Genomic DNA, 18419 nt, shown 5'->3' with positions numbered 1-18419 from the left:
ACGGAACCCGGCCGCACTCTCCCGCAGCCGCTCGAAAGCGTCGCCGCCGCCGCCAACGCGGACACCGAGCCCTGCACGGCGGCACCGGGGGCGGCGGGGGAAGGAGAAGCAGCGGGCAGCTGGAGCGTTGGGATATCACGCCCATGCACCATTTCTAACGCAAGTGGAAGATAGTTGAACCTTTATATCTTTTTTTTTTTTTTTTGCATGTTTCATTTGCATATTGCACAATTAGGCTACAATTTACACAGCACAGAGATAGGCAATACTAAAGAAAAAGTCTTCTACAACAGGCAAGAAAGTGTATTCACGGTGGTTATCCTTCCTTAAGTTAGCAGCCTCTCCTCATTAGTCAAGCAGTGGCTTCTAGTATGCTGACTATTTAAGTTAGAGGAGGAGAAAATTCTCCTTAAAGAGGCAAGATAAAAAGGTACCCAGCTTGAGAACATGCTCATCCTAGAGAGAACCAGATTTCACGGGACATGCACAATACAGTTGAAAGGTATTGTGGAGCAAGTAATTCCTCTCTACTCAGAGGAAGTTCTACCAGGGAGTCTGCGTAAGACAAGCTGCAGTCAGTCCCGCTGACAACAAAGAGAGGCATGGAGACCACAGGAGAGACAGGAAAGCAGCTTTTGAACACCAGTTGTAGAAGTCATCCTTCCTGAAGGTAGTTTGGCAGTTTTAACTTAGCAGCAGCCAGCTATTGCCAGAGCAGAGCATTCATGGCAGTTGTTCCCAAACATTCACAACACCTAAGCCTTAACTTCATTATTGAGATCATGATCAGAAGAGAAAAACACACTAAAAAAAGATCTTCTTTTAGAGTATTTTAGACAAGTGTTTTTATGTTAGAGTTTGATACTTTATGGAGTTATGCTTTACTATTCAATATACTTGGAAGGAATATTAAAGCATTTAATTGGGGTCCTATCACTTGCTAATGTAGAACCCAACATACTGCTTTTGCAATGCCAACAGAACTATGGTCTAGAAATCAATGCTGAATGGCAAAGAACGGGGCCCTGTCTTATAAAAGACAACAAAACCAAATGCTGTGGGTTTAAGAACAGTAATGCTCAAGGAACATAACTTTTTGGAGAGGTTCAAGTCTTAGGAAGAGATCACTGCTGTAATTTCCCTTATGAGCTTATGGTATCTTTAAAAGCTTGCATTATATTCTGGAATTGCAATACCTTGAAGTTTAAAAATACCAAGACACAAAACTCCCCAGGATCACATCTTCTCCCTGTCATGACCGACTGATTTCACTAGCTATGGTGGAAATTCAAGTTCACACCTCAGCCCACCCCTCTGTGCCCAAATCTCATGTGCTTCCAGATTAAAATAAGGCCTCTATAACACCTACTGAGACTGTTCAAGTTCAAGTAAGGTGAAATTACAATTTCACCATATGTTTTGACATACTCCACTCTGGAAAGCTATTTTAGTCCGGCTTGAAGCAAGATGACAACACAATTAAGGAATACTAACTAACACTATACACCCACTGTTGTAACAATTTCCCCCTCATCCACAAATGGAACTGGCAACTTTAATATTAGATTTTCTGAAAGAAAAAAACTCCATGTAACAAAGGCAATGCTTGTCCCACTCTGCTAGAGCTTGACTCAAGTAAGTCTAGAAGACTTGTGACTGGAGACAAAAAGGCTTGGAAAGGAATAAAAAAAAAATCTTAAACCAAACCTAGACAATGGAGCCAGTGTTTGCAGCTCACTGTTAAATAACTGGAAGACTAACAGCACCAACACAAACCCCATTCTGAAACACAGCTTACTGATGACAACAAGGGCCTGAGGGATTACTGTTACCACAATACAGGAAGACAAATTTATTCCATGGTACTAGGGTATCTTCTAGAGGGGAGAAAAATACCAGATCTCCTACCCCAGGAATTAATGAGTTTGGCATATATTCCCCAATTGAAGCATCTGCATTGTTTAACACCATACAAGATATTTGTCACTGGGAAAGCCAGGAGTTCAATAGATAGCATTCGCACACCCACTAAGCACATGGTCTGAAAAACAAATTCAGAAGCAATACTGTTCAACACTTCAGTTAGCCAGTACAAAAAAAAAAAGATTAATTTTCTCAATATTTAACCTTCAAATCAGCAAAGCAACTGCTCTATTGAATTCAAGCATTCAGTTTGAACATTACAAGCAGTAGTTTATAAGCAAAATCTGGGTCTCTTCTGAACACTCAAATACCAAGATACCCTTTTGTAGAGGAACTTAGCTACTCTTTCTCTAGAAGCATGAGTTTTCATCAGACATTCAGCATGCAAAAGGACAGCTTACCAACAATATAAAGTTCTATAGGTGTGTGCATTTGGTTTTGTAACAAGTAAGCAGGGAACTAGCAAAATATACGAAGCTATTCAGACCCTTTTATAGACCCATGCAGCATAATACATACCCCTTCTTGCTTTGTGAATAAATTGAGGCAGTCAGCCAGGGCCTCACATGTTTCCTGGGATACTTCAGAGACCACATCAACTTTTTGCAGGAGGGGAGAAGATATTCCTGAAAGCATGAAAGATTAGTAGTGTTAGGGGGACATTGTAAACTACAGGATTCTTTTAATTATTTTTTCCTCTAAGTAATACAGACATAACATTCATATTCTACAGGAAGGCTGGTGCACTGTAAGATCTGTGTGAGGAAAGGGCAAGCAGAAATAGCACTGAGGGAACGTAAGTTCTTTCTTGTGCATCCTTTCCCTAGTACTGGTATAAGTGGCACGTGAATGGATTGAGTTTCTCTTTCAGCATGACTTAGAAAGCAGAGGTAGTAAGCTATGGCAGCAAGACACTGGAAAAGTGACTAGCAACAATCTTCTAACCACATTCTAGATTTAAAAGCCTCAGAGTTGCCAGGTGACAGAATTCAAATACAAAGGATACTGCACTGGTTTAATATAAAGTGAGAAATGTAGCTTTTTTTGCCTTCTGCCGTGGTATCATATAGAAGAGAGAAAGCTTACCACAGTGCAGCTGGAGATTTAGGTTTGAAAAAAATAGATGGGGAGTTACAAGGACACTGATCAATAAAAGGGGAAGGAGATCTTATTTTCATGGACGCGTCTTCTGGATAAGTAGTACAGCTTGCAGAGCAATGCCACCTCACATCCTGACTTCTATGACTATTTATAGAAGGGGCTACATGTCTAGAACCAGCAGGAAACCATGATAACCCAATCAGCTGGTAGAAATTATTTAATATTTGAGTTAGTCTTTGAAGTTTTGTGATGTGCAGCAATTCCTCAGAAGTCAAGCAAGCCTTTCTCTCAGGAAGCATACTTGTTGTAATTAAAATAAGTGTTCATTTAGTGGCTGCAGACTCCAGGATCAGTTGACACCATTTAGTAACACAGGTGCTTCAAGTTGATGTCACACCAATAAAGATTAAGAGGTCCGGCAGTGACAGTTCTTGAATTTATTTTGCAACTTCTACTGCTTGTGCAGGACAAGATACAGTACATACCCACACACTAATTGCTGTCTTTGATACCAAAGCTCACTACTGACTGGAATTAGGAGTCTCTACTTACAGCAGCTATCAAGAACAGCTAACGCCTCTAGAAGGAAGGGCAGCACACTGAGTACAGGAGCAGGGGACATCTTTATTTGTAATAAATAATATGCATAAGTCTCAAAGATAACTGTCTCAACATGCTGTTCTAAATCCAGGTAGGGAGATAATTTTAAATATTGGGTCCCAAGACAGCTATTTTTATATTACTGAAAAAGCTTTTAGAAGTTCCACAGGGAAGGACTTTTAACTCAGAAATTTGCATTCTTCTGGAGCCAGAGGATTTGAATACATTAAAGATACCACATCAACCCAATGTGAGAACTGGGAGAGCTGCAGCAGTTTTATCTGTTGAGACCTACAGAGGTTACACGTGAACCTGGAAACAGTTCAGTGACCCATCAAGTTACAAGCATTCATTGGGAGGAAAACAGGAACTTATTGCTATTGGCCAAGACTAGCATTTTCTAGGAAAGAGATAGTATCCGTTTTTGCTTCACTATGGGTTTTGGTTACTCAAGTTGTGTATTTAAAAAAAAAAGTGAGTGTCCTCACTGGTTCTTCAGGTCAGCAATATGGGGTCAGAGAAACTGCCCCTGTATCTACCAAAGGGAATTTATCCACCTCATACTAATTTTCAAACTGCTTTTCGTGAAGAATTCAGTTTTATTGTATTATTAATTACAAAGGCTTCCCAATAAAATCACCCATATGTATTATGAAACCTGACTTTTCTTTGTGAAATAAAAAGTCGGTAAAAATTCAGCTAGTGCAAGATAGGTTAACATCACACAGTAATTTACCCCAGTAACACATGGAGAAATGCTGTATTTTAGACTCCTTTTGGGAAGGCACAGGGATGGAAGAGGAAGAACTTTTTTCCTCCCAAAACTGCTATTCTATTACAGACTATGCATCTGTACAGATAAACAACTTGTTCTCTAGTTTGAGCTTCATAAATTTTAGTCACAATATATAACTAGGACTCAGGTTCAAAGGAGAAACAGTTAGATGTTCTTACGGAACTCCTTTCTGTGTTGAATACGCGAGCAACTTCTGTACATGTTTAAGGCATTAAATGAAACAAGTTCTAATCTCTAACAGCTTGATGCCTGTGCTATTTTTTGGCAGTTATGCTGCAAAAAATTCAGGTACATGTTAATTTAAGAGTTATTATTTAAAATGAAGCCCGAGAGGTTAAAATCTGGCATAAAACTCATGGCAGAAGTCTGTGGAACATATCCTATCACACCATGCCTCCAGTTCCCTGTATAGTTTTGTGATTTCACTTCACATCCTGTTTATCATGCCTCAGCTTTCATTGTGTTTCTACTCACTACATGACAAGTTTTTTTGAGGGGAAAGCTAGAGTAAGACAGCTAGCTCTTTGTACCTGTCAGGGGACACTTATATTCTGCAATAAGCTACCAGCTACAATTTGTTTTTTGTGTTGTTTTTGTTGTTTTTTTTTTTTTAACCTTGAAAGTGAACCCCTCATTTTCCTATGATGCTACTCAGTAAGCACTATATCTGAAGGCAGTTTCACTACATTTACACCCAATAAAATTTCTTTCAATCAACCTACTTATTAGTTGTTTCTCCAAATCTGAAGTCTTAGTTCTTGGCAATTATTATAATGTTACTTTATTTGAATCTTTTTTCAATGAGGAAAACTGTCCTATATTTTCAAGCTCCTGAAAATTTAATTTCAGTGAAATTAAAGCATGTGCTGCTTAAAAGAAAAAATTAGTTGCCCGGTAACAAACTGCATTTTAGAAGAGTAAGTTTTACCTTTTGTAGCATCCAAAGATTTAACCATTGCAAGAAAGTCTGAAATCTCTTTATTGAGTCTTTGTTGACATGCTTGTGCTTTCTGAAAGACAGCAAGGATAGAACAAGGCACTCCTGATCTAGCTAAGGAAAGTGTATGTTTATTCTCTTAACTATACCAAAATTTTTAAATTTGGAGAACATTAAACCTTAACAAAGATTCCCAGTGACAGAGACCGATACATTAAAACTGAAAGAAATTACCTGAAGTACCTTCAAAGACACACAAGCAAACAGAAGATTTATGCACATATTGCTGACTGGCTTTTGTTTAAATTAGCATAGAAAACCAAACCCCAAAGCTATGTGGTATGTACCACTTTTGCATTTCCCCCCCTTTTTTTATTAAGAAGTTTGAAAACCCATGAAGAGCCATTACTTGTTCTTTGACAAACCTGAGGCCAAAATAAGCAAATGCATAGGTTAACTGATGTATGGCAAGTACAGCGACCTGCAGGAACCCACTCCAAGATCATATTCCAAGCCTGCATTTGAACTTGGAGACAGTTATCTATTAGGTAATACCGTCTTCTTCTGTAGCCTGCTGGGAACTGCCAGCAACAGTTATCCTCCCATCTCTGTTCTGCCATGAGCTACTTTGAGTTCTTGTATGGTACAAGCTACTTGGAGTTCAGTCACAGGAAGATTTTTGTGTTGCAGTGTCAACTTTCCCTTAAAGTAAAAGGTTTTAGAAGTATATATGTATATACTTCTATATACATATAGAATATGTATATATTCTATATATCAAAATCAAAGAATCACTTCCCTTAAAGTAAAAGGTTTTAGAAGTATATATGTATGGCAAAATCAAGAATCACAGGCTGAATGCCAGAATTATCAAGGAAGACTCATTTTCTTTGCAGGTCTGAACAATCACTGTACAATGCATCTAATGTGACCTGAGGTGTTAAAGGATCATTTCTAAGCCATTTCATTGCCTGTTTTATAGAGGGTGAAGGTGAACCTCGCTGAAGGTTAGCTTTGTTATCCTCCAGCCTTGGTGTCACCAAGTACAGTACACAAGGCTCCCTCTCCTGGCTGAAAGTCTCAAGCAACTTTCTACCTTGCAGTAGTGCTGGTAAAACTGAAAAACACAATCCTGTAGCTATGATAAACATGCCATTTTATGCATACAGTCTGAACAGGAATACATGACAGTAAGCAGTGCAAATACAAGCAGCATTTATGCATCCATGGAAAGAAAGAATCATCACTTTTTGACAAAAGTACACTAAAGTATTTCAATACAAAACAGTACTAATTTGCAACTGCCTAGATGCATGAGCCAAGTACTCAGTACATACTTTAAGAGTATCCTGTAGGTCTGTAACAGATACCGTATCATCCTCATCATCATCACTACTCAACTGTTCCTGTGTGCAGTAATGAGTGCTATATGCAGAGTGGTCTTCTATTGCTTCCAGCCAACTCTGAACAGGAAAAAAAAAAACAGAGTTAATACATATTTCAAAGGTCATCCCCAGAAGGCAACAGCACATCATAGAATCATAGAATAGTTTGGGTTGGAAGGGACCTCTAAAGGTCATCTAGTCCAACCCCCCTGCTGTGGGCAGGGACATCTTCAATTAGATCAGGTTGCTCAGAGCCCCATCCAACCTGACCTTGAATGTTTCCAGGGATGGGGCATCCACCACCTCTCTGGGCAACCTGTACCAGTGCTTCACCACCCTCAGCATAAAAAATTTATTCCTTATATCTAGTCTAAGTCTACCCCCCTTTAGTTTAAAGCATACACGCAAAAGAACAAATTAAAATTTTCTATTGATGTAAGATATTAATTAGTAAAATGAGACACCTTAATGAGCAGAAAATAGATTAAGATTGTAACGTGTATTCAAGATCAGACACTCTGTGGTCAGAGTGCCATCTAGGACTTAATTGACCAAACTTTAAGCACAAATGCCATCCACCCCTCAGTCTATCCAAGGTCACATAAAAAAAAGTCGCAACAATTAAGAAAAGACTGTAGGGAATGTATTTTGCATCTTTGGGTTTCTGTTCAGACAGCAAGGTCTCTGTGACAAAGTCTGCCTTCATAAGAAGGCAGACAAAGGTGTGACAAACTGTGTACAAAACCTCAAGCACTATCATAATTAAGAGGTAGATTCTTTTCCTGTTCATAGAATCACAGAATGGCTGAGGTTGGAACGGATCTTTGGAGGTCCTCTGGTTCAACCGCCTCTGCTCAAGCAGGGCCACCTACAGATAGTTGCCCAGGATCATGTCCAGATGGCTTCTGATTATCCCCAAGGATGGAGACTCCACCACCTCTCTGGGCAAGCTGTGCCAGGGGTCGGGTCACCCTCACATTTTTTCTTTTGTTCAGAAGGAACCTCCTGTGTTTTAGTTTGTGCCCTTTGCCTCTGGTCCTGTCAGCAGGCACCACTGAAAAGAGCCTGGCTCCCTCCTCTTTGCATCCTCCCTTCAGGTATTTACATACATTGACAAGATCCCCCTGAGCCTTCTCTTCTCCAGGCTGAGCAGTCCCAGCTCTCTCAGCCTTTCCTAGTATTAGAGATGCTGTGGCCCCTTTAATCATCTTAGTGGCCCTCTGGTGGGCTCTCTTCAGTATGTCCATGTCTCTTTCATACCGGGGAGCCCAGAACTGGACACAGTACTCCAGTTGCCTCCACCCCTACTTCATCTCTAGTTAGTACACCTATAGAAGTACAATAGTAACTACCCTAAAAGTAGCCCTTAAAAAAAGTTTCTCTTGTTTCAGATCCACCTTTTAAGAAAAAATAATTTATTAGGTCATCTTTGAGAATGGCTAAGAGTAGAATGTACCATTAAACATCCTTTTGTTCGGGATAATGAACTATGAAAGAAAGTGCAACAGAAGGAAGTTGAAATAGAAATCTGCCACGCAGAGAAGTTAAAAAAAAGAGGAAGTTAGACTACAGGGCATAATACAGGCACAGAGCTGGAAAACAAGGTGGCACTACTTTTAAAGAAGAGAATGGCAATCTGTTCATTTTTGCTATTTAGTCTGTAGTCGTGCTAAAAGATTCAATATATGCACTTATGTTACCAAGTCCTGATGATCACAATACTGAACCCACTACTAATGCATCTATAGTAAGCAGAATGCAGATTATTCATTACAGGAGTTATTACATTTTACAGCCTTTGATAAAGAGTCATTATTACCTCTCTAGTTTGAGAAGGAAGGCTATTTTTAGGAATCTTGAAACGATGAACAGTGTCATCAAAACATCTGACAGAAAAGAAGCAACTGTCTGTAGATTTTACCTAAAGCAACATGGAGAAAAGACAAAATCAGTATAATGAATCAGTAAGAAAAGACAAAACTCTTAAGAGTAATTCTCTACCTTGCTTACTCGTAACTCGGAGGTTTGTGCCTCAGTTTTGATACGAAACAACTATAGCTTACAAAAAGCTTGGTCAGAACAGTTTTGCAAAGTGTGCTGTCTTGCACTTTACATAATGAATGAGAATATAGAGGTTCTTTATGTCAAAATTTTGTATTTGCATATTTGCTCCACTTGATTCAGGCAATATCTCAGAAATGGTGCAAGACCACCAATATTAAGGAATTTGTAGATATAGAAAAGCAAGAGTCACTTTTCATATAGTACTATAGTTTAACAGAACTTGTGGCTCCAATCTATAGAACTAGGACAGGTTAGTTATAGAAGAAAAATTATTGAAGTGATCCTGAATGCATTCTCCTTAAACACTTCATCTTCCTGCGTATTATACACGACACCTGGCTTGCCTTTCCTCTGTCCTCTGTTCATCCCTTCCAACTAAGGAAATTTTCCAAAAGTCACCCTCAGAATTAGTAAGTTGATCTCAGTTGGAGAAGTGAAGTTACACAATCAGTCACAAGAAGCCAGTGACAGCCACAGGAGGAACTAGAGCTTTGCTATTCTGTATCACATGCTCCAAACAGTTGTTTCGCACAACTGAAGAGGCATGCTTTTAGGAAGCCTTATATTTGTTTAAATCTTCATGACTTTGGAAAGAAGTGAAGGAGCTTTACGGCCACTTTACATATAAGAATACTTTGCAAAAAACACTGCTTCTTGTCAAGCAACACCACAAGCTTTTTCTCTTTTTTTATAACAAAGGCATGCTTGCCAACCCAGCTGAAGTTTTCATTGTCTAGGTATGGAACACTAACACATAAAAACCCAGAAGTTACAAGTCATTTGACTTCCTACCGTGCAGACAGCTTGTGTTAGATGCTTGCATCCCTGACGATGATCATTATTTGCTGCATCAGCTCTTTGAAAGAAAGAGAGATTTAATAAATTGGAGAGTTATTTAAATCGCTTATCAGAAATTTAAACACAGAACTTACTGTCTTCGATACCAGGAAAGGACTCCATGTTCTAGAACTATCCAGTAGAGTTTCCAACCAAAAAATCGTGAGCTCTAAAAAAATTAAAGCAAAAGCAAAACAAAAAAGGCCAAGTAAGGTTAACAGCTGAAGAGTTACTATTCCCAGTAAGTTTGATAGCATGAAGGCTATTACATAAAACTGGCACTCATTAGGAAAACATTTTAGGTTTTACATATCTTGGTAATCACAGCAACCTGAGAATACTTTACAATTACAGTGCTATTTTCTTTTTTTGAAATACCTAAAAACAAAAGTTTTGTTGAGCCTGCTACTCAGTAAGAACTGAAATATTAAAATGCTGCATTTTTGAACGTTACAGGGGTCGTTGATCACCACATAATTCTACTTTATAAAATCAAATGAGAAACAAAACACATTGAGACATCTAACTACAACATTTTACCTTTCACAAGCTTTAGTACATAGTTCTGGTCTAAAAACAGTTCCTTATATTACAATTGTGAGTGAATACATAGGAAAATTTACACTGAAGAAAACTTCAAAAAGTCTTCAAAGATGTCATTAAGGAACATAAAAATTAAGCATTCATGTAGAAGATGGAGAAAACTTCTTTTAACAAGGGAAAAAAGATTCACTTGAATATCAGAGCAAAACAAGCTTTAAACAAGTGTTTAACTGACATCTTCCCTCTAAGCTTTAAAATTTCCAGAAGAAGGTGAACTTGTGGCAAAACATTAGTTATAGATTATTAAAAAGTAAGACATCTATTCAGGAAAGAAAAAAAACAACAAACATTTTGCCCACCCACAGACAAGACACAAAACCTTACCACAGTGAAGCTTTGCCACAAAAATCACCAAGAAATGAAGAGAGTTTTTAGGGACTGAGGTTAAGATCAGAATGCCATAAGTCTAGTAACTGCTCCACTCAGCCAGCCCATCTATAATTTATCCAATATACTAAAGTCAAGTCATTTAACAAATTATTATTGAAAAGCTCCCTCATTCATCAACTCACTTAAGTACAGAAAATGACATACTTCGAGATCTTACAAGCTATTTTAGAACAGGAAATAAGACATACCTTCCATAGGAGACCTTCATATCGTCTCAGGGGTTTGTTGATAACCTGCACAGAAATTAAAGTTTATGCAGGAATAGCTTCAACTAGACAGCCTTGGCAAGTAGCATTTTAAATGGGTACAAAAAGTTCCTACCTTTCCAGTTTTACCTCCCAATATCAGTTTCATTTCTGCACCTTGGGCTAGATCAAGGGGTGTCTGATCTGTTTAGTAACCAAGATGAGGCATGAGAATTTGATTCACATAAACCTAGACATACTTAACTTAAAAATAATCACTCTGACACTGTTTACCCATTAAAGTCTGGTCCCACAAGCATCCAAGTTTACTTGGAATTGGGGAACCTAAGCTCCTCAGGGGCAGAAGACCAAAAAAGGCTCTGAACTTTAGTGCACTGAACTGCCCTTCAGAGTTCTCCTAGCCACAGAGGAGGCCTTTGCTCTTACTTAAGTTTGTTTTTGCACTTCAACTACATAGAACAGTTCAGAACATTCATAAATATCAAGATAGAGACATCTTTAATCAGATGACAAGTACACAGTCTGCATAACATCTGCATAAAATTTTCCTGGATTTGCTTCCATTAGAAGCCACCTTCTGAAAAGTCACTTGGTCTGGGCCACACTTTCAATCTTATCACTTTCTTTGTTATCTGTGTTCAGTGTTTAGCATCAAGAAAACAAAAGCCAGGCACATTTCATGGTTAAGACACACAGCAGGTAAATTTTCTAGAAATGGGTAAGCTTGGAAAATAAAAGCATATATGATAATTATTTTGCTACAGTTCTTAAGTCTCTTGCAATTTAGTCAGTGTTGGGCTTCCTTTATTAGTGATACAAAGCTTGTAAAGCACCGTAAGATTTTCCCTGAACATTGAGTGGTAAGTAACATAGCTTATAGAAACTGTTAAATTTCTGTCTCTTCTTAACACTGTATATACTTTCATTTGGTACTCACCATTTTTGTTTCTTATTTTAGGATCTGCTCCATTTTTTAGAAGTTTCAATGCACAGTGCTTATGGGCACGGTATGCTGCACAATGCAGTGGTGTGTTCCCCATCTGATCTGTACAGTTGATATCAGGTGGTTTGGGCTTGTTCAACTGGAAAAAACAAAGTTTTGCTTACTTATCAGTTTTTCTCCCTCTCCAGATGCCACGTTCATTCTTTTGAAAGTTAGCTGTTCCTAACCAGGATGCTTCACTGTAGATCTGGCAACAAAGAGGGCATGTAGCAAGTGTTATAAGAAGGGCAAGGACAACAATCAAGCAAGATGTTCAGCTAGAGTAAGGAACTTCTCAGTTTTTTGCTTGCTATACCGTTTCCATGTTGTGCAGATGTGGAAAGATTTATCCTGCTCAACTGCACAGTGCCAGAGAGAGTTCCCCAGCATTACAGTTCAGTCATTTATATTGCTAGAACGGGCCTGAGTCTACTGTCAAAATCTGCTCTTCTCTGTAGAAGACTCCCAGGCACAGTCTGAAACTTATCACAGGCCAGTGCTAAATCCAGAACGAGTCTGTGTGGCCACCCTGATTCAGAGCAAGAACCTTGTACAAAAGGGTGGCAGGCCTGCCAGTCTCAGTCACAGAGCTATCCTAGGCCATTCAGAAGCTCCTAGCATAGGCAGTCTGTTATACAAACAGTTTTGCTGTACTCTGAGGTCTAACTGTTGTAGGAACTTAAGATTAGAGCAGCTATGTAACTGAGGAAAAACAACCTGAGTTTTACTTGGATATTATATAAATGTTTTGAGAAATTGACCCCATCAAAGAGAACAGTCATTAAGCATGACACTACTAACTGCCCTAAAATACCACTACACTTCTACTCAAATATGTGGCTATTGGATGTATACATGGGGGTTGGACTAGATGATCTTTAAAGGTCCCTTCCAACCCAAACCATTCTATGTAATTATCAGCCGTTATAGTTAAGCTTCCGAGCCAAAGGAGACTGCCTTAATAGAAAGACTAAGTTACTGTTAAGCAGTCTTAGGAGACTAGAGTCACAACTGCATGACAATTTTAGAGAAACTCAGTTTAAGCCTTCTGCATTAGCCATATGCTATCTTAGAGAAATTACTCCATAATAACAATTCCCATGGCAGCAATTTAAGTTAGCATCAACAGTAACCACCTTAAGTGTGCTTCAGAAATAGTCCTATAAAGGATAAACTGCTACAGCTGTTATTTACAGTTCCACTGAAAAGAGAACACAAGTCAAAAAAGACAGCTTGTGGAAGTATAACTTCATTAATACTGATGTCTTAAATACCCGAGTTCCTGAGGATTCCCAGGTTTTGGCTCTTTCCGACCAGCTGTTTTACATCTGCCTCATCTCCACCTCTACTGACTCCTTACCTCCACACCTTTTAAGCCGCATGCCTGTGCTTTCAGCAGCTCACACCTTGTTCCAAGGCAGTATTTTGAAGAAAGTTTCATGCATAGACTCATTGAGATAAAAAGCTCTCCAGTTATTTCAGTAAATGTATAGTACGCTTTTGAGAACTCATAGGAAGAACACACTGGTTTTGCCTCAAGTAGACTAAAAAGCCTGGGTTAACATTCAGCTACTGAAGGTCTAGGTTTTAGTGGCAAAACACTGTGATCTAGTGAGAATCCTGACAGAAGAGAAGCACAAAAGCCACCATTACCATTTGACTTCAAGAAACATCAATAGAAGGAGCAGTTATAAAGTTAAAGCACACGCAGGAAAAGGAGAAAGAATGGTTTGGAGTAAAATTAGAAGGTTTAGAAAAACTGTGCCATTAAACTGTTTCTTCCAGACAACTGTGTTAGGATACGCAGTACAGTCTTTTTTGATATAAACAATCAAGATAAAAAGAATTAACAATAAAAGGGTATCTTTCAAGTAAGTAGCACTCTGTTCCAAAAGGAGGGCAGTAGAGAACAAATTCTGGTGTGTTAGGTCTCACAATAAGAGTAGACTTAAGCAACTAAAGAAGCTTCATAAGCATAATAGTCTGCTAATTAAAAAAGATACAATAGGAGCAGAAAGGTCTGAACATCAATAAGCAAAGTGTAAGGAATTCTCAAGATAAAGGGCAGTTCAGAAGAGCTACACAGATTCTCCACAGAGGTATTAACCTAAGAGTAGGAAAGTCAAGGAGGTTTACACCACAGAACTGTAAGTGAAGAAAGTTCTTTGGACTTCCTCAAGAGTCAGCAGCAGTTTTAAAATTGTAATTCAATGGCCAGAGGTCCAAGTACTCACCAAAGGACTCCAGGAAAAAGCTGTTATGACTTAAGAACTGCCTCAGGGTCAAAAAAAGTGATAAGTACTTTGAAAAGTTTTAGAGGTCAACATATAGCTGTCCTCACATATACAGAGCTCAATGATACTAAATATAAAAAAAAAGTCACTTAGAAATGAAAAATGTTTACAGGAAGAGTTACATGTGCACGCGTGGTTACATGCCACGTGAGAGAAAGCACAAAGTTCTTTAATGACAGATTTCTGTGAGGAGTCACCTTTTTCTGATTTCTTCCTGCATTAGTTTAAGGCTTAGTCAGCAGGCGTGCAACATCAAATGCAACAAGTGTTAGAAGTTACCAGAATCAAGAACAGATGACTTATACCAGTGTATTAATTGTAATTAATACAATCATGCCAGTGTATTAATGCCCTATTCTTCCACATCTTAAGTACTGTGTACAGCGCTGGTTCTCTCTCCATTTCAAAGAGGATAGTACAAAAAGTACAAATAAAAATTATAAGGATGACCAAAGATTTAAAGACAGTTTCCATGCAAGAAGGAGTTAGAAAGACCAGGGTTTTTCAGACTAGAAGAGATACATTTAGTGGAGGGAAAGATAACAGAATTTTGCATAGGTGTTCACTCTGGCTTCTAGGCAGAAGAGGAAAGAATGTCGAATTTCTCAACATACAAAACTCATTTGTGAATTTTCCATTAGAAGTGAGCAGCAGCATTCAGACTGCTTTGATGTCTTAAAAGGTATTACCTAAAGGTGCTAGCCAGGTAGAATATGTTCTACACTGCACATCTTTCTTCCAAGGAAACTCTTCAGGCCTCTCAAAAGCTTGCATTCAAGCACTGAGACCCTGCTTCAAAACCCAACTGGATATGGTCCTGGGCAACCTGCTCTAGTTGACTCTGCGCTGCAAACAGGAGTTGGACTAGATCATCTCCAGAGACGCCCTCCAGTCTCAATTCTTCTGTGATTTGCTTCTACCTTACCATGGTATTGTTCAGCTTGAATTACTACGAGAGTCTGTGCGCACATACACAGTTTTCAAGTCCTGCTCAGCATGAGATTGTGTTGTGCAGACGACTGTCCATTAAAAACTACAGAGACTTCAGCTGCAACGGATGATAACAACAAAAGCTGACTTTGAAGATTTAAAATAGGCCATACTGTGGTGAAAACCTAGGCACCCATGACATTAATGTATCCACAAAAACATAACAAACTTATGTCAGTAGATCTAGAACCATTACACTGCTATTTCCAACTAACTGAAGAGTATTTAGAAACATGAAAGCAGCTGAAAACCATTGTTTTGCAGCCTCTAACAAGGAAGCTGGAAAACTCCTGAGGGTTCAGCACATTATCAACATAACACAGTGCACAGCACTAATATTCTGAAGTCACAGCACTTTAAAATGCAAGGCCTAATGTCACATGTTGTTACATTAGCATTATGGCTTGAACCACTTGACACAAAAGTATTACAAGCACTTGAATTCTTACCAAGGCAGTCAGTTTCCCCGTTTCCCCCTCTCTTGCTGCTCCTAAGAGTTCTTCTTCCAGTTTCCTTTCTTGTGTCCTTTCCACTGCTATTTAAAAAAAACCCAAAGTTTAAGTTCAGTCTCAATAAAGTAGCAAGTACATATGAAGTACCGCATTCAAGAAACTGTATCAAAACAAGCCTAGAGAAACAAGAGTTTCCAGTATTATTTATTTGGGACAGGTATAAATAGAATATTTACTCAGAAAAGTCTGTGTCAGAGTAAAAATATGTTCAAAAACATGTAATATTTGACAAGATGTGTGAATGTGTATACATTATATATATGTTATGATTTTTTTAAACACTTAAAGCCCAACCCCACTCCCTAGTAAAAGGGAAAACAGGTGAACTATTGACACCCCCATCATCTTCCCTGTGTTCTTTTCAGTTTCTCTTCTACTCTTCCTATCATCCTACAGAAATTTTATTCTTCTCTCACAATTCAGCAGATAAGCAGCAGAAAGGACTGTTATCTGTGTACTTGCATGTAGAATCAGAAGAGAGATCACTTTTCACATATACAGTCTGTGGTTTTGGACACAGAGCTTCAGCAGTATTTAGGGGTATCACATAATAATACCAGGAAGCACCACAGTTCTTGAACTCTCCAGAACTACAAGCAGTGAGCCTATCTAAGTATTTGGACACCATCTCTCTCACTTTCAACACCTGTGAGGCAATGGAGGAAATGAGGGGAATGGCTTTTACTTTTTTTTCCTTTTGACATAACCTCTAAGACTGCAATAGCAAGTCCTAAACTTGATCCAAAACTGGGTCACCTTTGCAAACTGTTCAGAATTTTGCTCTTTAACGATTTTGTTGACACAAAGTCACTTACTATTCTTGACTTGAGTTTTTCCTTTCCCAGTGACCTAAGGCTTTGACTGCCATGTACCATTCAGAGCTGTAGCAAGGATTACCCCAACAGGACAGAAATAGTTACTTGAATAATACTATTGGCATTCATGATACTTAACTCTCCAAGTCACTTGCAGATGTATTGTGTAAAAAAAAAAAAAACAAAAAACAAACCACAACTGTCAGTACTGCAGACAGGAACCAAAACCTGTAACTTTTTTCTTTCTAATGACCAAATTTAAAGAGAAAAATTCAATTGAGCTACTGTAACTTGCAAGATAAAAAAAAAAAAAATCAGCTTTTAGAATGTACAAGTGTTTGAAAAAAAAAACCAGGCTATGACCTATTAAAGTTACCTTCCAACATAATCCTTATGTCTTTATCATGAGTAACTTCTTTTGCAGTCTCTCCACTCCCATTAACAATAGAAGTATCAGCATTACGCTGCAAGAGTAACATCACCACCTCCTGGAAAACAATTTGAAAAACACTGCTTATCTATCTCTGTTATGGCAAGGCCACAATCGGGCTTTCCAGCTATTGACATCCTGTAAGATGAGCTGTGTAACAGCTTCCCACCACTGCTGACTTACAAAAACAGGAAGGGATGTTTTGGAGAGATTGAAGAGTGGGACTAACTGCAACCTTCTCTCTCACATCAGCCAGGCTGAAGGAACCAACAGGAGATTAGTTACAGCTGAACAGACCTGCTCCAATTTAAAAGCTGGTGTACCTGGTGCAAATGCTAAATTTGACAGATAAAAATAGGATGATTGGCTCTTTTGATAAGAGACTAAGCAGCCACTCCTTCAGAAGGGCCAAGAGGTTATCCATAGAGATAGTACTAGTTTGGGAATGACAGCGGCATGTGGGGAACAATCAAACTAGTGTCACATTACAGGCCTATAAAAAGCTCTTCAGTTCTAGTTTTCTATGAAGAAACAGCACTTCCAGACACCAAATGGACCAGTGTGTCCTAATATACAGTTTTTTCCCCCTCCAGGAGGCACTAAGATTAAAACAAGATGGTTTCTCTCTATGTAAATATGCAGTTAGTTAGGAAGAACAATCCCTACTCCTTTTACTGTGTCAAACACACCAGGCACAAACACAAATTAATCTGTTATGTTTTAGCAGTAGATGGGAGATCTACACTGGTTTCCACATGGTAATTAGCACCTGCAGCTAGAGGTAGTGCTATGCTTCAGCATTTTCTCTGACACACAGCAGAAGCAGAACAGAAGCAACATCAGTTAGTTACGCCAACTGATGCACAGTGTAACAGTGGAAGACAACTAGTATTTTTTTCTGCCTGCCAGCAAAATCTTTGCCAATAAAAAGCTAAAAAAAGATATGACAAAGTATACCAAGGAAAACCATGGACCAGTCTTCTGTCTTCAAGAAAAGATATTTGTGCCATGTTTTTGTTTTGGACAGAGTTATACCCTCTAGGCAATATGCCTGCTTCATTTAAACGCACTGTACCAAAACAGGTAAGTCATTTTTAGACACTGTAAAAACATCTTTTTCAAGTGATCTTATTGCTAGCATTTCCTTAATTCTATGATTGAGGCTTAAAAAAAAGCAAACATACTTTACCTTACGTCCTGTGAAAGCTGCACGATGGAGTGGAGTGTCCCCCATGTCATTCAGCACATTCACATCTGCACCAGCCTGAACAGCAAGACCAAAAGACATCTGAATGTCCTTCCAACAAGAACTACATAGCTATTCCCTTTGACTGGGGGAAGGGGGAGGACAGGACACTAATGTAGGCCTCATGGCAAATCAGATCAGAACTGTAACACAGCCATGCTGGAAACGAAGATAAAGTACATACATAAGATTCATAACCAGCGTTCTACAAACTGCTTCAAAAAGGAGAAGCCTCCTGTTTTTTTTTCAGGCATCTCTCTTACTTTTGAGAAGAAGGTATATAGAAAATAAGTTTAACACAGGGGATG

General features: G+C 38.7%; 1 protein-coding gene across 2 annotated transcripts in view; it reads right to left on the bottom strand.

Annotated features, from left to right (window-relative positions):
* Positions 1-18419, bottom strand: part of OSBPL1A (oxysterol binding protein like 1A) — an 86525-nt gene that overhangs the window by 56397 nt on the left and 11709 nt on the right. For both annotated transcript variants that reach the window (XM_009285639.2, XM_009285640.2), the window contains exons 4-15: positions 18055-18129; positions 16812-16923; positions 15558-15643; positions 11780-11924; positions 10958-11025; positions 10825-10869; positions 9739-9812; positions 9599-9662; positions 8562-8663; positions 6695-6820; positions 5349-5430; positions 2443-2549 (exon numbers count right to left, since the gene is read on the bottom strand). In XM_009285639.2, coding sequence (XP_009283914.1) covers positions 2443-2549; positions 5349-5430; positions 6695-6820; positions 8562-8663; positions 9599-9662; positions 9739-9812; positions 10825-10869; positions 10958-11025; positions 11780-11924; positions 15558-15643; positions 16812-16923; positions 18055-18129 — 1086 coding nt within the window. The remainder of the gene's footprint in view (positions 1-2442; positions 2550-5348; positions 5431-6694; positions 6821-8561; positions 8664-9598; positions 9663-9738; positions 9813-10824; positions 10870-10957; positions 11026-11779; positions 11925-15557; positions 15644-16811; positions 16924-18054; positions 18130-18419) is intronic.

Source organism: Aptenodytes forsteri, unplaced genomic scaffold (assembly GCF_000699145.1).
Source record: "Aptenodytes forsteri isolate BGI_AS27 unplaced genomic scaffold, ASM69914v1 Scaffold23, whole genome shotgun sequence".
Lineage (NCBI taxonomy): Eukaryota > Metazoa > Chordata > Aves > Sphenisciformes > Spheniscidae > Aptenodytes > Aptenodytes forsteri.
Note: the sequence above shows the minus strand (reverse complement) of the source record. Positions and strands in the feature narration are given on the sequence as shown.